This window comes from Scatophagus argus, chromosome 4, assembly GCF_020382885.2.
Source record: "Scatophagus argus isolate fScaArg1 chromosome 4, fScaArg1.pri, whole genome shotgun sequence".
Lineage (NCBI taxonomy): Eukaryota > Metazoa > Chordata > Actinopteri > Scatophagidae > Scatophagus > Scatophagus argus.
Window position 1 is genome coordinate 2,246,644 of NC_058496.1, and position 17,089 is coordinate 2,263,732.

Sequence of the window (17,089 nt, forward strand, 5' to 3'; positions counted from 1 at the left end):
TGTGGATGATCATTGAATGGCATTTATTTAATGTTATCAGGAGAAAGACATTGTTTATTCATCAAACCAGTCAACTTTGGTCAATTAGCAACTTTAACAGAAAGCACATGTGACAATGACAACAAAAGTTTTATGGTCTGTACGAAATAAATAGCAACATCGCTCATTTACAGCTTGGCTGGAGGAAAAAACAAAACAAAAAGGGTTAATCTTCATATTAAAAAGGCATACAGATGAGCTGTGACACTCATGAACTCACTAATTGCTCAAAAAAAATGCTCTCCTTTTTAAATAAAGCTTTTCAGTTTTTAATATGCACCTTCAAGAGCCTGTTATAGTTAAATAAATAGAATGCTTTCCATTTTTAACATGCACATCCAATTTGCCTGGGGAGAGTATTTACACTTCACTGTTCCTACTTGTCCACCAAATTCTCCACTTTTTTTCTCCTCTAAACAATCCTTTCTCGCCACAAACTCTCATACATACACAAATGTACAGTCACTCTTGCAGACATGCTGCACCTATTTACTATTAACACAATATCTAAACCTATTGAAAGTGATCAAAATGCTAACGGTGAACATGGGAATCCATGTAGTGTGAAGAAGAAACAGTCCAAACACCACATGTTAACCAGGAAGAGGGGCGGGGCGGGGCAGGCGGGGGAGGGGCGGCTTACAAAAGGTTTCAGTTTACAATTGATCATGCACTGTATAAATTCACTGTGTTATTTGGTTTGAGAGTGTGTAATAAGTGGCTTCAGTATCTACTTGTTTTCTTTACGTGAACAAAGAAAAAGAGTAATATCTCCTGTGACAGATAAGCAATCCTACCGAATTATCGCTAACAATATTTAAGTCTTTTTCCCCAGGAACCTTCACTGTCCTACAACGAGTGGTTTTACTATCTTTGAGAAAGCTTCAGCACGTGACCAGGAGCTGCCGTGTTTCTTCTGCCGTGTCCGAGTCGGTGTAGGAACTCCTGGCCATCGCGCTGCAGGTTGAGATGGGCAGTTTATTCTGTGCTGACGTCTCTCAGTCTTTCATGACGCAAAGTAAGAGTTCTGCATGGAGTAGAGGCGGTCGATGGGGTTCCCCACGCGGGCCTGCATGGAGCTGACTTCCGACGACGCCATGAAGCAGTCGCTGAGGCTGGTTAAGGACGTGTCGCTGTCTATGTCATGGAATGCAGAATCGTTACCTGCGGAGAGACGATGTGGGGATCAGGACTCGGCGGCAGAGAGCGTCAGTCTTACATTTCAGATTTATAGCAGTGTTGGGAAATTATAATCACTAATCGTCACTTTGAGGAATTGCTGTTGTGTGTCATCACAATCCGGAGAACTGTTTTGTCAGTTATCATCAAAGCTCACTTTTTGCTGCCCTCGCTGGGACAATTGTGGTCTGCGAGGGAGCATGTAAACAAGGGGCATCCTCCTAAAAGATCTGGTTAATAGCAACTGTTTCCGCCTTTCATAAAACCTCAACGTGTTATTTCTCTGGAGGGAATAGTTAACTTTATTACACTCTGGATCTTAATGATAGTGTTGCACAAAATGGGGACAGTGATTTGAGACACATCTTTTAATGCCTTGCCAATATTGTTCTTCTCCCCAAACCAAAGGAGAGTGATGAGACTGGGGATTTGGGCTCTTACTAGCGAGAACAACTAAATGGAGGCAAATTATAAGGAAGTTATGAACTTCAGGAAACGGTCCCTCTGGGGCTTGTTGAGGACATCACTTAGAAATGTGTTATTCCAGTTACATCCTGTGGACTAACACTTGATTGACTGGTCCAACGCCCCCCCCCCCCCCCCCCCCCTCCTCCTTCCTCCTTGTTTGCATTTTAATTCTTCTCTGTATCGCACAGAAATCAGAGGCTTGTTGTTTTCTCATTCTGATTCATTAGCTCACACAGCCCTCAGTCACCGTCCGTCCCGGCTGCACTTTGTCTCAGGACCACATGTTTCTACCACCACTGGAAAACATCATCAGCGAAAGGACACGTCTCAGAACTGGAGGCGGACGTTTGAAACCATATTAAACAGAATGGAAAATGAAATTTCGAAACACATGAGCTTATGAGCGTGTTTGTGTTATGTGGGAGGAGAAGCTGCTCGTATGTCTTCGTGAGTGGTTTAAACTGGGGGGGGCAGCGGCGGCCTGCACATACATCCCACACTGGGGAGCTGCGAGGTTGATCAAGGGACAGCCATGTGTGTGTGTGTGTGTGTGTGTGTGTGTGTGTGTGTGCGCGGAGGCTCACCATATGGGTTCATGTGGTCCCCGGGCATCTGTGGGGGGGTGAGCCCCTGTTGGAACGGGTCTGTGCTGTAGCCGTTCTGATCCATGGCGACCAGCTGCTGCTGCGGCGGAGCCAGCGGTGTGAAGGAGTTCATCATCCCCTCCATCCGATTGGACATCACCTCTGCAGGGCAACGAGAGCAAACCGGCCAAAAAGACGTTAGAGGAAATCCAGAATGAGCAGAATGTGAAGGCAGCCGCACAGACTGGGCGCAGGCAGAAAGGCGGGGCTGAACGGGGGAAAACCAGCACGAACAAAGCGTCAGCAGACGTCTTTCTTCCTCATACTTTCCCATTCATGCATCATAGTTTCTCACTTCACCCAAACAAGGCATCCCTGCTCTACACACACACACACACACACACACACTCTCAAAGGAGGAACAGGATACTGAAGGTGTTGTTCTTCTGTCAGTCCACCAACTTGTGGATTTTGCAAAATCTGTCTTGAACGAGTAGCAAAAACGGCGGATGTAATCGATTTAAACATGAGTCAGCGCAGGAAGTCCCGTCTTGTGCGAGTTCATGTCACCTTTTATTATCAGCTCAGCTCACTCGGAACCTCGACTGAGGTTTTGCCAAAAAAAAAGTACCAGGATCTGCCCCCCAGTGGGAAATAAACAAGCCGAGCAGAGACGAGCCGGACCACACTGTGGGAAAAAAAGCGACATTAATATCTCCATGGAAACCTACAGTAGTCCTTCCTGTGGCTTCTGCCTCTAGTCCCTTCACAAACAACGCTGACGTCACAGAGCTCTTGTGGCTTCATCGCTGCAGCCCATCCCCCCCCTCCCCTGCACTTTCCTTTGCAGTGGCTTTGCAAAATGCCGTCTGCCATTCATTTTGTTTGGCTTCCAGACAGAGAATCAGCCCCACCTTTGATGTGTCGTGGTCGTGTTCACACGGCGACGTATCTGCACTCTGTCATTCAGCGCAATTACTGAATTTGTCAAGTCTTTCTGTGAGACAAACACCCACAGCATATGTGATACTCAGTGGTGTCCTGATGCCTGCACAAGTTTATGTGTCAGATGAGCCGAACGCTGGAGGGAAGAGGACTCAGAAACAAAGCGTTAAACGCTGTACTCAGCTGTCATCTTCGGAGTATAAGAACCTAACTGACCAGAGCCACGCACGCCACCGCCAAGCCAGGAAGAAAGGTTTGGGTTACGGCGCGCAACTGAATGACGTACGTCAGATTTAGACGCTAGTCAAGTTGGTTAACATTCAGCTGCTGCTGAAGGTGAAAGCAAAAAACATCCCATTTCACTTTGTTTATTTTTTGGGAAAACTAATTAAAGTTCAAGTTAAAGAAAATAAATAAATAAAAATCACACTTTCAGGGGCGGAGCCTACGAGCACGATTGGTTGGTGACATCACAACTAGTTTGGAAGCCAATTCTGTCCAGCATTAAAATGAACAAAATTTTTCATTTGCTTCCACACACACACACACGACGTACATTACTGCTCCAAGCAGACTGTCTCTGCACATACGTCTTAATGCACGTCTGCAGGCACACTTGCCAAACCTCCCAGTTTTCCCAGGAGACTCCTGTTTTTCATTGCTCTCTTCTGGTTTCCTCCCGGAGTCACAAATCTCCCATATTTCTCCTGATTTATGACAAATTTTCACACCTTTTCTTCCTTTTTTTCCCAGTCAAGTTTGAAGCGGAAAAGGCCGAGCGTGTTGTAAAAAGCCGCTGTCGCAGGAGCAAAAATGACGAATAAAAACTAAAGTTTTTGAGTTTCAGCTCATGTGGGAGATCCAGCGGAGGATTCTTCTGTGTCCTTACAACTTAAAGGATCTAACATGGAAAAAGCTGTTGCAGCGTGCTTATCATCTCACATCAGTTCTCACAGCTTTGCTCTTTTCATTGTTTAAAAGTCACCGCGACGCCATGCGAGGATGTCTGGAGGCGTCCTGCATGTTTCACACTGGACTTCACACTCATACACACACAACACTTTTCTGAGTGAAAGCTGGCTGTAAGTTTCTGACAATGTGAGCGTACGGCTGGTAAAAGACGGTCCACAGAGAGGAGCTTTGAGACCGCCTGCAGTACCGTACCTTGGCCAAGTCTCTGAGAATTCTGTTGTTCTTGTTGTTGCTGCTGTCTTCTTGCCAACTTCTTCATCTGAAACGAAGGAGTCAAAGTTGTGAGAAACCCCCAAAACTAACATGCGCTCTTTAATTTAAAAAGGATGCTCCTCGCCGTTCACCCTCGAATGAACCGCACCAAATCTGTATCTGAGTGCACTCCGTTGTCAAGTATCAAAGGTTTTCACAAGATAATAATCAGAAAAGAGGAGGGCGTAGACATTTAATGCAAGAGCGAGCTAGATTTGCAACTCCTCTGGATTTTTTGTTAAATGTTCGTGAAAGGAATGCGGTGATAAGTTTAACACACATAGTTGTGGTGATTTATGAGCTGTAGGACTCCGAGATGGAACGAGGCTGTTGCATTGCGGACACAAAATCTAATCCATCCTGCGCCGGGGCTGCTCTCACCTTAGCTCTCTGGTTCTGAAACCACACCTGCACCACCCGAACGCTGAGTCCCGTCTCTGCGGCCAGCGTCTCCCTCACCTGAAACCATCAAGACAGAACATTTCCAAGCATCGCACGGGAAAACAAGCACTTCACACACACTGGAATACTTCGCCTCCTTCCACGTTTTCCAGTAGGCACGCGGCCGCTTTGATTTCAGCGAGCGTTGAATGATTGCAGTGGTCCTTTTGGACCTCTTGGTTATTGCCTCTTCAAAGCTTTGGCCCGGGTGCAGGTCTGTTTTAGGGCCCGGGCTACAGAGGCAGTTCTCCTATCTCAGTATGACATTTGGTGCAGGCGGACTGCGTTCCACCAGCCTGCCTCGGTTAACACAGAACAGAAAGCTGCTCGCCACTTCAAAGCTCAGCTCTGAGGCGCGGGAGATTTTTTTAATTTGAGAATTTTATTTGTGAAACTACTGTAGGGCTCGTGGTCGGCATCTCAGCATCCAAAAGCAGAGCAGGGAATATGAAAAACGGTTAGGCTTCCTCTCGCTGTATTTAAAGGAACATTCACCCAAAGAAGTGAAAATTCAGTCAATATCTCCTCAAGTTTCCCAGTCCACAAAACATTTCTGGAGCTTCACCGTAAAACAGGCATAATGCAGACCGCTTTTAAGCCAAAGTCTTGACTGTAGCCGCGAAGCTGAAAGCGTTAGCTGCTCTCAGAGTTCTCATGGTCTCTTCATGCCCGCACGCTCGCGTCACCTCTCATGTTGGAGCTCGCACGCTAACACTTTTAGCTTAGCGGCTACGATCGCGTCTTTTCATTTTTGAGTGAACTGTTCCTTTAAGCGTCGCCGTCTTACCTTTCTGCAGGGCTTTGAGGACACCTCGAAGGAGGCCTTGAAGGCCCGTCTCTGTTGAGTGGTCAGGATGGTTCGTGGTCTTTTGGGCCTCCTGGGATCCTTCCCATCATCCCCCTTCCCCTGGCCTCCTATGCTTTTCTCGGGCTTGATGTCCAACTCCTCATCGTCACTTTTCTCTGCAGAGAGTCATTTGTTTTCCGTATCATCAGCACAATCTTGAACTGACTACACCCTTTTGCTCTGTGACAGCCTGCTGATGAATTTAGTTTTCTTCTTCCCCATTCTGGAAGATTCACACACCACAACCGCATAATCAAAGGAGACACATGTGTTTCTGATACTTTGTTATCAATTTGTTACAAAAGGAGAAGGCCACATGTACTATCAGACTTACAGAAGTCTGAGGCTCTGGCTCTTGGAGAGCACAGTGAAATATGCACATTTGTCACCGAAGTGGACGCCGCGTGACTCGTAACGTATTGCACTCAGCTTTGTCCGATTTACACTAAATCAATCTCTGATAAGAATGCTGCACATCAAGATGGACGTGAAAAGGGAAACACGAGTACATGTGGGACATGCATCTCCCCCGACACAGCAAGAAAAGTCCAATTTTTAGCTCCAATTCAGAGCTTTTAATCACGACAACTTTCATAATGAATTGCTAGATTTTTACTGTCAGCAACAGGATATTACAGTTTTGGGTAGTAAAATTAGTATATTTTTTATGCACTTTTTTTCCTACAACGTGCCATTAAAACAAAAATAATAACTTGGTTTTTATTAGATTTCTCTTATTATGGATGCCTCTTAGTTTTTTACTTTTGCTTCTGAGCTTAAAAAATTCAAACTGTTGTTTTTAGCTGAGTGATTGCGGGCTGACTTGTTGCATGAAACTTTACGGTGACTCGTGCATTTCAGTTTCACCTGCCACAAAAGGCCACAGAGCTAAACATAACATGAAAAATAAACCAACGAGTCAAAGAAAAGCATCAGATATCCTCCTGCGTGGGGCTGAAGGTGTCCGAATGAAGAGCGGCAGCGTTGTTAATGAGTCCCGATGATTTCGAGGAGCACGCGACGCCTCAGTGTTATCCGATACGCAGCTACGTTTCTCCGGTGAAAACCTACACTTCATCTGCAACATGCCGAGGTTAACCTCTGCTCATGTCAACATTTCCCCCATCTTGAAACTGGGAGACGTGAACAAAAGACATGCCTGTGCGATACGCCGGGACACAGCGAACGAGGACGACGCAGAGCAAATATTCCCACAAGTTGACAAAAGTTGACACAGGCACAGATGTATTTGACAAATTCCCCGCTTTTGTGCATGTCTAAATGTGAGCCAGATGGTAGTGAACAGCGAGGCTTGGCGAGATGCCTCGTTGTGTGTGGAGGCTATAGGCGAGGAACACTAGAGCTGATAAGAGTGGAGGAGCAGGCTTTCCACAGAAAGGCCCCAAATCCCTCTGTCACTCAACCTGATACAGTGATTTAATTCGTTCCAGCACCAGACCCTGCCCACGCATGGAGAGCCATTAATACAGGGTGGCTTGGCTTCGTCCTGTTTCCACTTCCTACTGTATCATAAACCTACGACCCCCCGCTTGAATTAGAACGCTATCAGCTATTGAAAAGCAGCAGACGGAGCCACGTTAGAAGTTTTTACTGCACGGGCTGCATGCGGGATGTCAAACGATTCCGGCAACTAGTTTAAGGACAATTTAATATTGTTGTATCCTTCTAATACTGCAACAATAGCATGGAGGACAGTTACCTCCACACATAGCACTAAAACCAGTTAGACGGTGGGATGTTGCCCCCCCTGTGATGGAGCGGAGCCTCCAGAATACAACACCCTGGTGCTGTGTGACGATAGCACCGTGGTGTCGTTCTCACTCCCGTGTGAGAGGGTGCACAGGCCTCACCTGAGTCTGAGTCATCCGGGCTGACCGAGCTGAGTAAGTCCTTCTCCCTCTCGTAGTCGATCTTGCACAGCAGCTGGCCCTCCTTCAGGACAAACTCGTCGCCCTTCCTCAGCTGCCGGTCGCACACGCAGCAGCAGAAGCAGTTCAGGTGGTAGACGCACTCCAGGGCTCGCATCACGAACTCCGTGGGGGCGATTTTCTCCATGCAGCCGCTGCACTTGGTCGCAAACAACCTACAGAACGAGGAAAAGAGAGAGAGGGGGGAGAGGAAGTGGGACTTCTGTAAGAGCAACTATAGCATCGGGCCTTTCACATATGAGGAGTTCAGCTCACGAGAAATAAAGTGGAGTCGCTACAGCTGCTCCAGCCTTCATCAGTCTGGTATAATCAGCACTAGAACCTGCTGCTGCACCGACTTGTCAGTCACAAGGAAGCCTCGCCCAAAAGCATCTCCTGCTTTATGGTCTGTCTGACTCTAAATGGGACCATAATTTACAAAATGAACAACAAGCTGTACCGACTTGAAACTACCGACTGAGACCAGAAACTCATCAGGAAACTGTTAACTGAGGTCATAAATCAACTGAGAAGTAGACTCGTTTTCTCATAAGCTCACATACAATCAGGCGCCTCTTTGAAACCGGAGGAGTCGCCCCCTGCAGGCAGGTTTAAGGCTTCACTTCTCAGATCAAGAGGTATAGAAGTTCCTGAATAAAAATGTGTCTCAAATTACTGCGTGTGTTCACTGACTTGATGACTCTCTTGTGCTACTGTTTCACAAAGTTTTACCAGTTGTCTTGTAATATACACGGCTGCCCGGCAAAACTTACACAGCCTCACTTTAAAAAGCCTTTTCTTCGGCAGTGTGTGGCTTTATTTTGTCCCATCAAGGGTTTTTGATTAAGAGTCAAGTTGGCCTGCTGATCCTGTGGGCAGCCAAGGCGGTGACTCCTTTGGCAGCGGCTCATCTGTTAAAATTTCTAGGGTGGACCCAGCCTGGTTTCATTCCAAGTGAGCTCAGTCACAGGCACCCGAACCCCCTCACAAACCTTGTTCCATGTTGCAGCGAAGCCCTGGTGATCCCAATCAAGCCTTTGCTGACATTTTACACATTTCTTTCATATCCAGGATACTCTGTATGCATCAGATATCATATCAGAGACCATGATTCATTGCTGACTACTGGGCCGCCCTCTGGTCTGTTCATATTTCATCCCACTGTCTAATATCATGCCTCTGTGGCGCAACACTGCCTCTATCACCATTTCCTAGACACACCTCCATCTTCTTTTATATCCTTTCAGGAAGATGTTTGCATTGTTTTATTGGTGGCTGAGAGGCATTTAATTCGTTCCCTGTTGTTCAGAAGAAGCCACATTAAATGGAGCAAGAAGGCAGCGAGTGTGGTTGATCTTGTCCAGCCGTAAAGCTGGATTTATTAGCGGCCTCTTTGTTTGCCCTGGTCTGGAAGACAGCTGGCAGCCGCCTATCTATTTGTGGTGAACATCTATTTCATTGTGCAAGGCAGGGAGGCAGCAAGGGGAGCAATTGACATCATCTGCCGGTTCGGGACAGGGATGAGCGATAGTGATGAATATAATGTGTAAATATGAGCAGAGAGGAACCAAAGGATGGTTTTGTTATGGTAATGCTGTTATAGGTGCTGATTGAGTACTGATATGGTGTGTGTGTGTGTTCACACGTGTTGCAGTGCATGTGTATGAGCAGCTGTATGCATGCTGGAAACATGACAGTGTGGTTTTTGTTGCTGCGTCTGCTCATCAGATCAGCATCAGCAGGGCAAAAATTTCACGTTATCTTGTTTACATCACGTCACGTCGACTTATTGTGCCGCTTTCATCCTTTATGATCAAAATCAATACCAGACTTTGGCACAGAAAACAACACTCTGATTTTTCTTTTTAGCCATCATTCGGCAGCAAAACAACAGACATATCAGAAACTGGCACCCGCAGGGTTCATAGAATCCTTTAATCTCTCATTTATTACAATAAGTTAAGAAGATTATTATTCAACTATGGAAAAACCTCACAGATAATCCCTTGAAAAAGAAATGCTGGCATGTTTCTCAAACGAGCAGGCTTGTAGTTTAAGTGACCTGCCAACCTGGATCTGTCTTCTAAACAAACCTACGACTTTTAGACACTAAAAAACAAAAGGCAAGAACAACAATCGAGAAATAAAGTTTTTCGAAAAGGAAATCTTCACGCGGGCACACTCCTGTGAAGATGAAATGAATATTCAGGGACCTGTTTCTAGTTTTCAGAGGGATTAGCGTGTTAACATGCTGGGATGAGGGGAAAAGAGGTGATGAATCTGTCAAGACGAGTTCCCAGCTTCTGACTCTCATGTTTAGCTAATGATTGCCGGCTTAGGCTAAGAAAGAGAGCAAAAAGCTGAGGAAATGACTTGTTAGCGCGTTTTTGATGCGTCCAGGACTCGGCATTCACCTACGACCGCTCTCTCAAATCTTCTCATCTAGATGAAAACATTCTCATTCAACCCTCTTTCCTTTCTTCTTTCTCCTCGCCGAGTCTAATCTTGTAAGCCATTATTTTTCTATTTCCCCTCTCTGTCACTTTGCATTATTTTTGCTGCTGTAATTCCTATTCGTCCCTTCTGGAATCTTCCTGTCCTGCTTTGTCCTCGGGTCTAATCCGGACTTTCTGCCTGTTTTCAGTCCCCGGTCCCCATTCTCAGCGGGGTTCAGATGGAATAGCCATGCATGACGCCCCTTCTATGGCAACCACACCTCCACAGGAAGGCAACGGCGACTTTTCGGATGGGCAGAGAAGGCCTTTGAGAAGCTGGCAGCAGAAGTAAATCCTTCTCTAAGGAACAAGGAGAATTAGCAGGGAGCAGTGGACTAGGGATTTAACCCTACCCCTCTCCTTTGAAAGGCACAGTCAGTCCCACTCCTGCGGCTAGCCACAATCAAACAGAGGAGGAGTGGGGAGGTGGCAGTGGGGAGAGGAGAACACAAACTCCCTGAATGACACAAGCAGTGGATTGTGGAGGAGCCTAATCCCACTTTAATACCTTTCCAAGTTCAGCTGCTAAAGAATGCTCTTTAAAACAACACCACTGTGTGAGCAGTGAAGGTTGACCAGGGGGAGGCACGCCATTCAACCTCCCCAACATTACCTGATTAGTGGTTTGAGGACGGGGCCACTGGGCCAGCATGGCAGCGGGAGACAGAGGAGAAGATGTAAATGATGATTTTATACACAGAAAAACACATCGACAGCAGCTGCCGAGAGCGGAGGGGGAGCCGTCGCAGCTCCTCATAAGCTCCGCCGGGATATTAAAGATATCAAAGTGCTGTAGGTGTGCGAGGAATCGGGCGATGCAGCTGATCATTTACCTCTCGTTCTGCCTCTACTTGATCCCAGTGACCCGTCACGCTAAGACTCGTATTCGCTTAAAATCCACTTTCTGGACGTTCAGCTGCCTGGGTAACATGACTCCCGGTGTTGCGGAGGCGGCCCGGTCAGCACCCCTAAGCTAGTCTGTGTTTAAAAGAAGACCACCAGCATGACAACCCCAGTCCCAGCTCTCCCTCCTCCCACACCTGAGCGCACAGATCAAGCCGATGAGATCCTCCTGTGTGGATCAATGGCCACATCTCAAGCACAGGGAACTGTCAATATTTACCCAGGCCTCCCCAGAACTGGACTCATAAATGAAAAAAGAGCCCGTCTCAGCACATAGCTGTCTCCCAGAGGAATCATTACGTCCCTCTTTTTAATCCTGTGTCCACATACCTGTAATCCCCTGTCTGTTCTTTCTTACGTTATCTATGGTTCTCTCCTCCTCTCCGTGACAGATTATCACACTGCTGAGGCTTGTAACGCTACAAGCTGTGTTTTTAGCAAGAAAACGGAGATGAGAACAAAGCATTATGAAGAAGACAAAAGCCAACAGGGACCGACAGTTATTTTGTCTGATGAACACTTCGGCTGAGCCAAGTGCAGCTGAGAGACTTCGGCCTCTCTGCTGCTCTTCTTCTTCTTCGTCTCCCCCTCCTCTTTTCTAGGCACTTTGGAGAACTATGTGCTCTCCCTTTGAACAGATTATAGGCAACTTAAAGTGTGACAACATCTTAAGCTCTCACCACATGTTGCCAATGATTTCCCTTCTACAGACATTACATTTAATGCTTCTGCCGCAGTGATAAGCATCAGGAGGACTGGGCGGGATAAAAGAAACCCAGAAGAATAAGACAGAGGAGGCGGGGGAGGGGCGGGGAGTGTATGGAGCTGCTTATGGCGCTTGATAATCATGCTACATTTAGCAACACGTGCAACAGTCTCACCTACTCCCCTTCTAGCTATTGAACAACACTCGCAGAAACACCATAACAATTTAGGGAAGAATAGCTCGGGCTATTATGTCACCGCATCCCTTCAAAGGCGGAGGGGATGAGGATTATCCAGGCACCAGCTGTAAGCTATTACTTTGAAGATGGGCTCTCGTGTTGGAGCAGGAACCTTTTGGCCGTGCCAATCACTGCCGAGGTGAGAGATGAGGCCCGTTAGGTGGGTCAGACAAGGGCCACCGGGCTGGACCGAGGCCGGGCAGGACCGAGGCGGGTCAGACAAGGGCCACCGGGCAGGACCGAGGGCCAGACGAGGGCCACCGGGCAGGACAGAGGCAGGTCAGATGAAGACCACCGGGCAGGACAGAGGCAGGTCAGATGAAGACCACCGGGCAGGACCGAGGCGGGTCAGATGAAGACCACCGAGCAGGACCGGTCAAACACTCCCTCACCTCCTGATTTAGCTGCTTCATGTTCACTCTTTTCTCTACAGCTAAGCAAAGCTGGCTGTGATATTTTATTTTCTGGGGGGATATGATAATGATGAGAATTAGAAAATTAGAATACGAATTATTCTGAGAATCAGAATAAGATTGATAAAACTCTCCCACATGACTAGCTGGTTAGCTAACCTTAGCACAAAGAATGAAAGGGGATCAGAACAGGTACATGAAAACACTAAAGCAATAGTTCAACATTTTGGGAAAACTGCCTTTTTTTTGCCAGATTAGAAGACTGTTGATTAGCTTATCTTAGCATAGCATAAAGGCTGGTGCAGCTAGCCTGGCTTGGTCCAAAGCTAATAAAATTGGCCAAACAGCACATCCAAACCTAACTTAACAAACACGGAGAACAATCACGTGCACTGCAATGCATTTTGTACATTTTTTTTAGCATTTCTGCACTTGGTTGCATTTTGTGGTGCTGATTGTTTCCCCCTCTGGTGGGTCTAGTATGATGTTCAGAGTATGACGTGTTGCTTTTCGTCTCTATAAGTGGAAATAGTCTGACACGTGACCCTTCATCAAACCACAGCTTATCGTCACGTTAATGAGTGGATTGTTTCGCCTTTGCACAACGTTGTGCTTGCTGTTTTTTTATGTTAATTGTAAAAAAATTACCAGACAGATGTGTGGATGTCACTGATCTTCTCTCTTAGAATAAAGAATATTTTTTAAAATGTTAAAGTGTATTGCCTTAGTGTTTTCACAAGCGTAGAAGTTTTAACCAAATCTTAATTAAATTTAATTAATAGCTGAGTTCCCGTCCACTTTTTCAGATGGAATCCTGTTCTGCTTGTCGTCTGGAAAGGCTACAAACGTGTCTGTCAGGGAGGCAGACGAGGTCCCTGAACTGTTGAACAGCCACTTCTCAGCTCCTCATGAGACACGCCTTAGTGTGTGAAAATTGGTTCATAGCAACAGTATCAAAAGCTTCAGCTAAAGAGGAAAACATTTGATGTCCAGATGTCGAAGGCAAACCTTTTCAACTTTGTCTCAACATTGTGAAAATTGCTTTGTTATGTACGGTCCTGTTGTCCTCGAGACGCAGCTCACAGTAGATGTCGACCACACTGGTTTAAAAATAGCAGCCTGAATTTAGCTAATACAAGTGTGTGTGTGTGTGTGTGTGTGTGTGTGTGTGTGATTGCTTGCAGAGGGACGGATGATGGAAGCAGATTCCACAGGAAAGTTTTGCTTTAACACAGGGGGCGTGTAAATAAAAGCAGCTAAAGCATATCCCCATTCATTCATTCGCTAAGAAAAGGAGGTTAAAACAAACTTTGGGTGTGCGTGAGTAGCACAGTATGAAGAAGTGGGACCGATAATGCTGTCTCCATAAAAGACCTCAGTAGCTTTCATAGTATCAGCATTTCTCTTTGGAGCATAGATTCATGGAGAGTAATGAAGCCAAATAAAAAGTGCCATCCTTCTGCTCCCAAGGGCCAGCTCCAGTCAGCTCTAAAAGCTGCTTAATCACCATCCCGTGCTTACTACATTAGCATAATAATGGCCTTTAAATTGAGGCTCTTTGTTTTTTAATTAAACTCCCAGCAGGTAAAAGTAAAACACATTAACGGGAGATGTGTACACCACTAATGGCCCAAAGGTGCCTTCTTCATCACGCAGCTCTGGCCACAGGGTTTGCTTGTTCCCCGCACTGAAGCGCAGCACCGGCTGCCTGCCATCTCACAGGGGAGGAATGAGACGAGCTGATTGCACTTGGCATAGCAAAGATAATAGCGGAGACGTGTTCGATGTGTTCGTGTTGTGCGTATGCACCTGCCCTACATCTCAGAGGGAGCGCACTTAGTAACGGCTGCTGAACACAACTACGGCGGCTCTGTAAAAAGACACTGGCTACAGTTAGTCTGCAGTCGAGCGCTTCCAGGATCTTCTATCCCTCACGTCCGCTATTGTGAAAATAAATATGGCCACTTTATTTCTATGGCAGCGCGGGCTCCTATGTGCTGGAATGTGCGGCTCCTCAGACGAGTCTCCCGCCAGACAGACATCCCAGGCATATCTGTACATAACACTGTGCTGCACAGCTGCACAAAGAAATCCTAACCCTTAAGTCGTTACTCAAATGATCTCATTCCAGCGGCTGTGAGCCTCGCTGATTACTTAACACTTGAGAGACGCAGCTCGGAGAGAGGGACGACGTGCATTCGACATGAAAACAGTGCGCATGCGTCTCTCGCTACTTCTGACCAAACGGCCTCATCGCTGTCAGCGACATGTGACAAATACAGAAGACTACGAAGGCTACGTGCTCATGCAAAGCTCCAACAGCAGCAGCGGTATGTCGAGAATTGTCTTGCAGCATCAGCCTGCGACCACGAAGCTTCTCCTTCATGTGTGTCTGCTAATGAGTCACAGGGGAAAACCAGCGTGGAAATAATCCCCACCCCCCTCCCCTCAGCCACACAGGTAGAACAAAGCTCATGGAGTGAAAAGGACAGTGAATTGGGCAGCAGAGGAGGCTAAGCACACATCTAAATACAAGAGTAAGCAGGCAGGCACACACGATGCTGTTTGGACAGCTGGTGTTCCCCAGTATGTAAAATGAGTGCAACATCGCATTTGGGCTCAGTTTTTAGAGCTCAGAATAAACAATACTCAGAGCAGCAGCATCAGAGAGGAAACGATGACTGGAAAGATGTATGCTTTCATGCATTTTGGCTTTAATCCTGCTTATTTTTTACCTGTTCTCAAAGTGGAGGAGATCCCTGGACAAATAAATGGAAAGACTGTGAATTACAGGGCTGCTGTAATGTGCTGCTCTCTGCCTTTTCTCACTCCGGTGAGTGGAGCCGTTTGCTAGGGCCATCACTGCTGGAGACGTGACATGTTTACAACGCGGTCCCTCCAAGACCCCGGGAACCGAGCACAGATCCCAGCACAGCTCCCATTAAAAGCACCTGTAAAATCATCTGCGCCCGTTTTATATATTTTTTATAATCCTATCGCTGCGTCTCTGTTTGTCCGCCCCTTCCAGGATAATCTGCGTGAGGCGGAGCAGAGCCCACCAGTCAGGGCCCGGCCGGCTCGACGAGCCACCGCGAGCGATTGCTGCCTCTGAGAGAGCTGGGAGAGCAGAGAGAGTGATGGCCACAATAAGCGTAATGGCTATCACATGGTGCAGAGCCGTGGCTGACTGTAACTGCCCACAGATACACAATATTTTACTTGTATTTTCTTTAATGAAAGGCTGACTCATGAGTCAACTGCAAGAGAGAAATAAAAACGTTCTCGCGTCCAGGAGAGCTGCAACGGTCAGTCAGTGAATCGACGGGAAGAAAATTAGTCGATGGATATTTCGATGATCGGTTAAGCGTTTCAGTCAAGCAAAAGACGCCACATGTTTTCTGGCTGCAGCTTCCTAAACGTCAGGATTTGCTGCTTTTCTTTGTCATTTGGTTAATGAAGATTCTTAAGAAGCAACATGAAGTCATCACTCTGGGCTCTGGGTGCTGCGATGGGCTTTCTGCCACAATTTATTAACATTTTAGTCATCTCGAAGATAATCGGCAGGGTAATCGATAGTGAAAATAATCCTTAGCTGCAGCCCTGATGTCCAAAGAACAAAAAAGCCTCTTTAAGATTAAATCAAAAAGCGAAAAAGCAGAAGTTAAAACACTTTCTTTATTGTGAGAAAATAACCGGACTCGTCTTACAGATTCAGCACTGGAATGGTTAAAAAACAACATTTGGATTGGAGGGCTTTATAATTACTATTGACCCAGAGGTTCTGGGTCTAAGAAATAAAACAAACAGTAATATGAGGTGTTCTAAAGCACAAGTCTGCAAATATGCAAAGACAGGGTCTGGTGGAGAGCATCACGCTTTGGCTTCTTTTCTCCGCTCCTAATCTGTGGGCCTACACAATATTAAGACGGCTTTGGAGCCACTTGTGACCCAGCTGTGCACTAATGAAAAATTCCACAGCTCTGTGCAGAGGCCAGTGGAGCTTGACCCCTTTCCACCCTGAACCAAGCAATGTCCATCTTGAGGAGTTTACCAGGACTGAAAGATACTGGATTAATAGGTAGCAAAGGAGAAAGAGAGACAATCTGGGAAAGGCTGGGGAGAAAAAAAGCCCTTGTGTGCTTCCTCTCTTCCTCCAATCTTTAGTATATTGGTGTGAAGCAAAGTGTTTGCCCAGGTTTTAATGTGGCAGAGATGATGTGGAGATCATTGTGATGGAGGTCGGTTGTATGAGAGGACTCTGTTTACTTAACAGAGATTCAGTCTAAGCCCAAAATTAGTTTGGGGGAGGCGGAGGGGAGGAATGTGAGGCAACCAGGACTTAGACGTTGTTCACAAGATCCGGATTCATGTGTTTGTGATCCTGCTGCTCTTGATTCACTGTGTCTGCGTCTTAACCAAGACAAAAGTCAGCTCTATGGACGCAGACATCAAAAGGACACCGAGGACGGACGAGCCTGCCGAACGGACAAGGACGTGCAGTCACAGGCCAATGTACACCCTGTTATCTACTCACATTAAGTCAATAAGCAGCAGTGGTTTTTATAAGGATGTATATGTTTTGATCTGGTCCGTCTTTCATTATCTCCTCCTTTGTTTTCTTGGCATTTATTTATACGAATTAAAACATCATTTAAAGAAGACTCAGATCCTGTCCTTCC

The 17,089-nt window shown here is 46.5% G+C and overlaps 1 protein-coding gene across 2 annotated transcripts in view; it reads right to left on the bottom strand.

Moving 5' to 3' along the window:
- Positions 1–17,089, bottom strand: part of lmx1bb (LIM homeobox transcription factor 1, beta b) — a 46,427-nt gene continuing 29,338 nt past the window's right edge. For both annotated transcript variants that reach the window (XM_046386794.1, XM_046386793.1), the window contains 6 exons: positions 7,599–7,831; positions 5,668–5,843; positions 4,821–4,898; positions 4,380–4,446; positions 2,271–2,432; positions 1–1,203 (listed from right to left, as the gene is read on the bottom strand). In XM_046386794.1, coding sequence (XP_046242750.1) covers positions 1,046–1,203; positions 2,271–2,432; positions 4,380–4,446; positions 4,821–4,898; positions 5,668–5,843; positions 7,599–7,831 — 874 coding nt within the window. In that variant the 3' untranslated portion in view covers positions 1–1,045. The remainder of the gene's footprint in view (positions 1,204–2,270; positions 2,433–4,379; positions 4,447–4,820; positions 4,899–5,667; positions 5,844–7,598; positions 7,832–17,089) is intronic.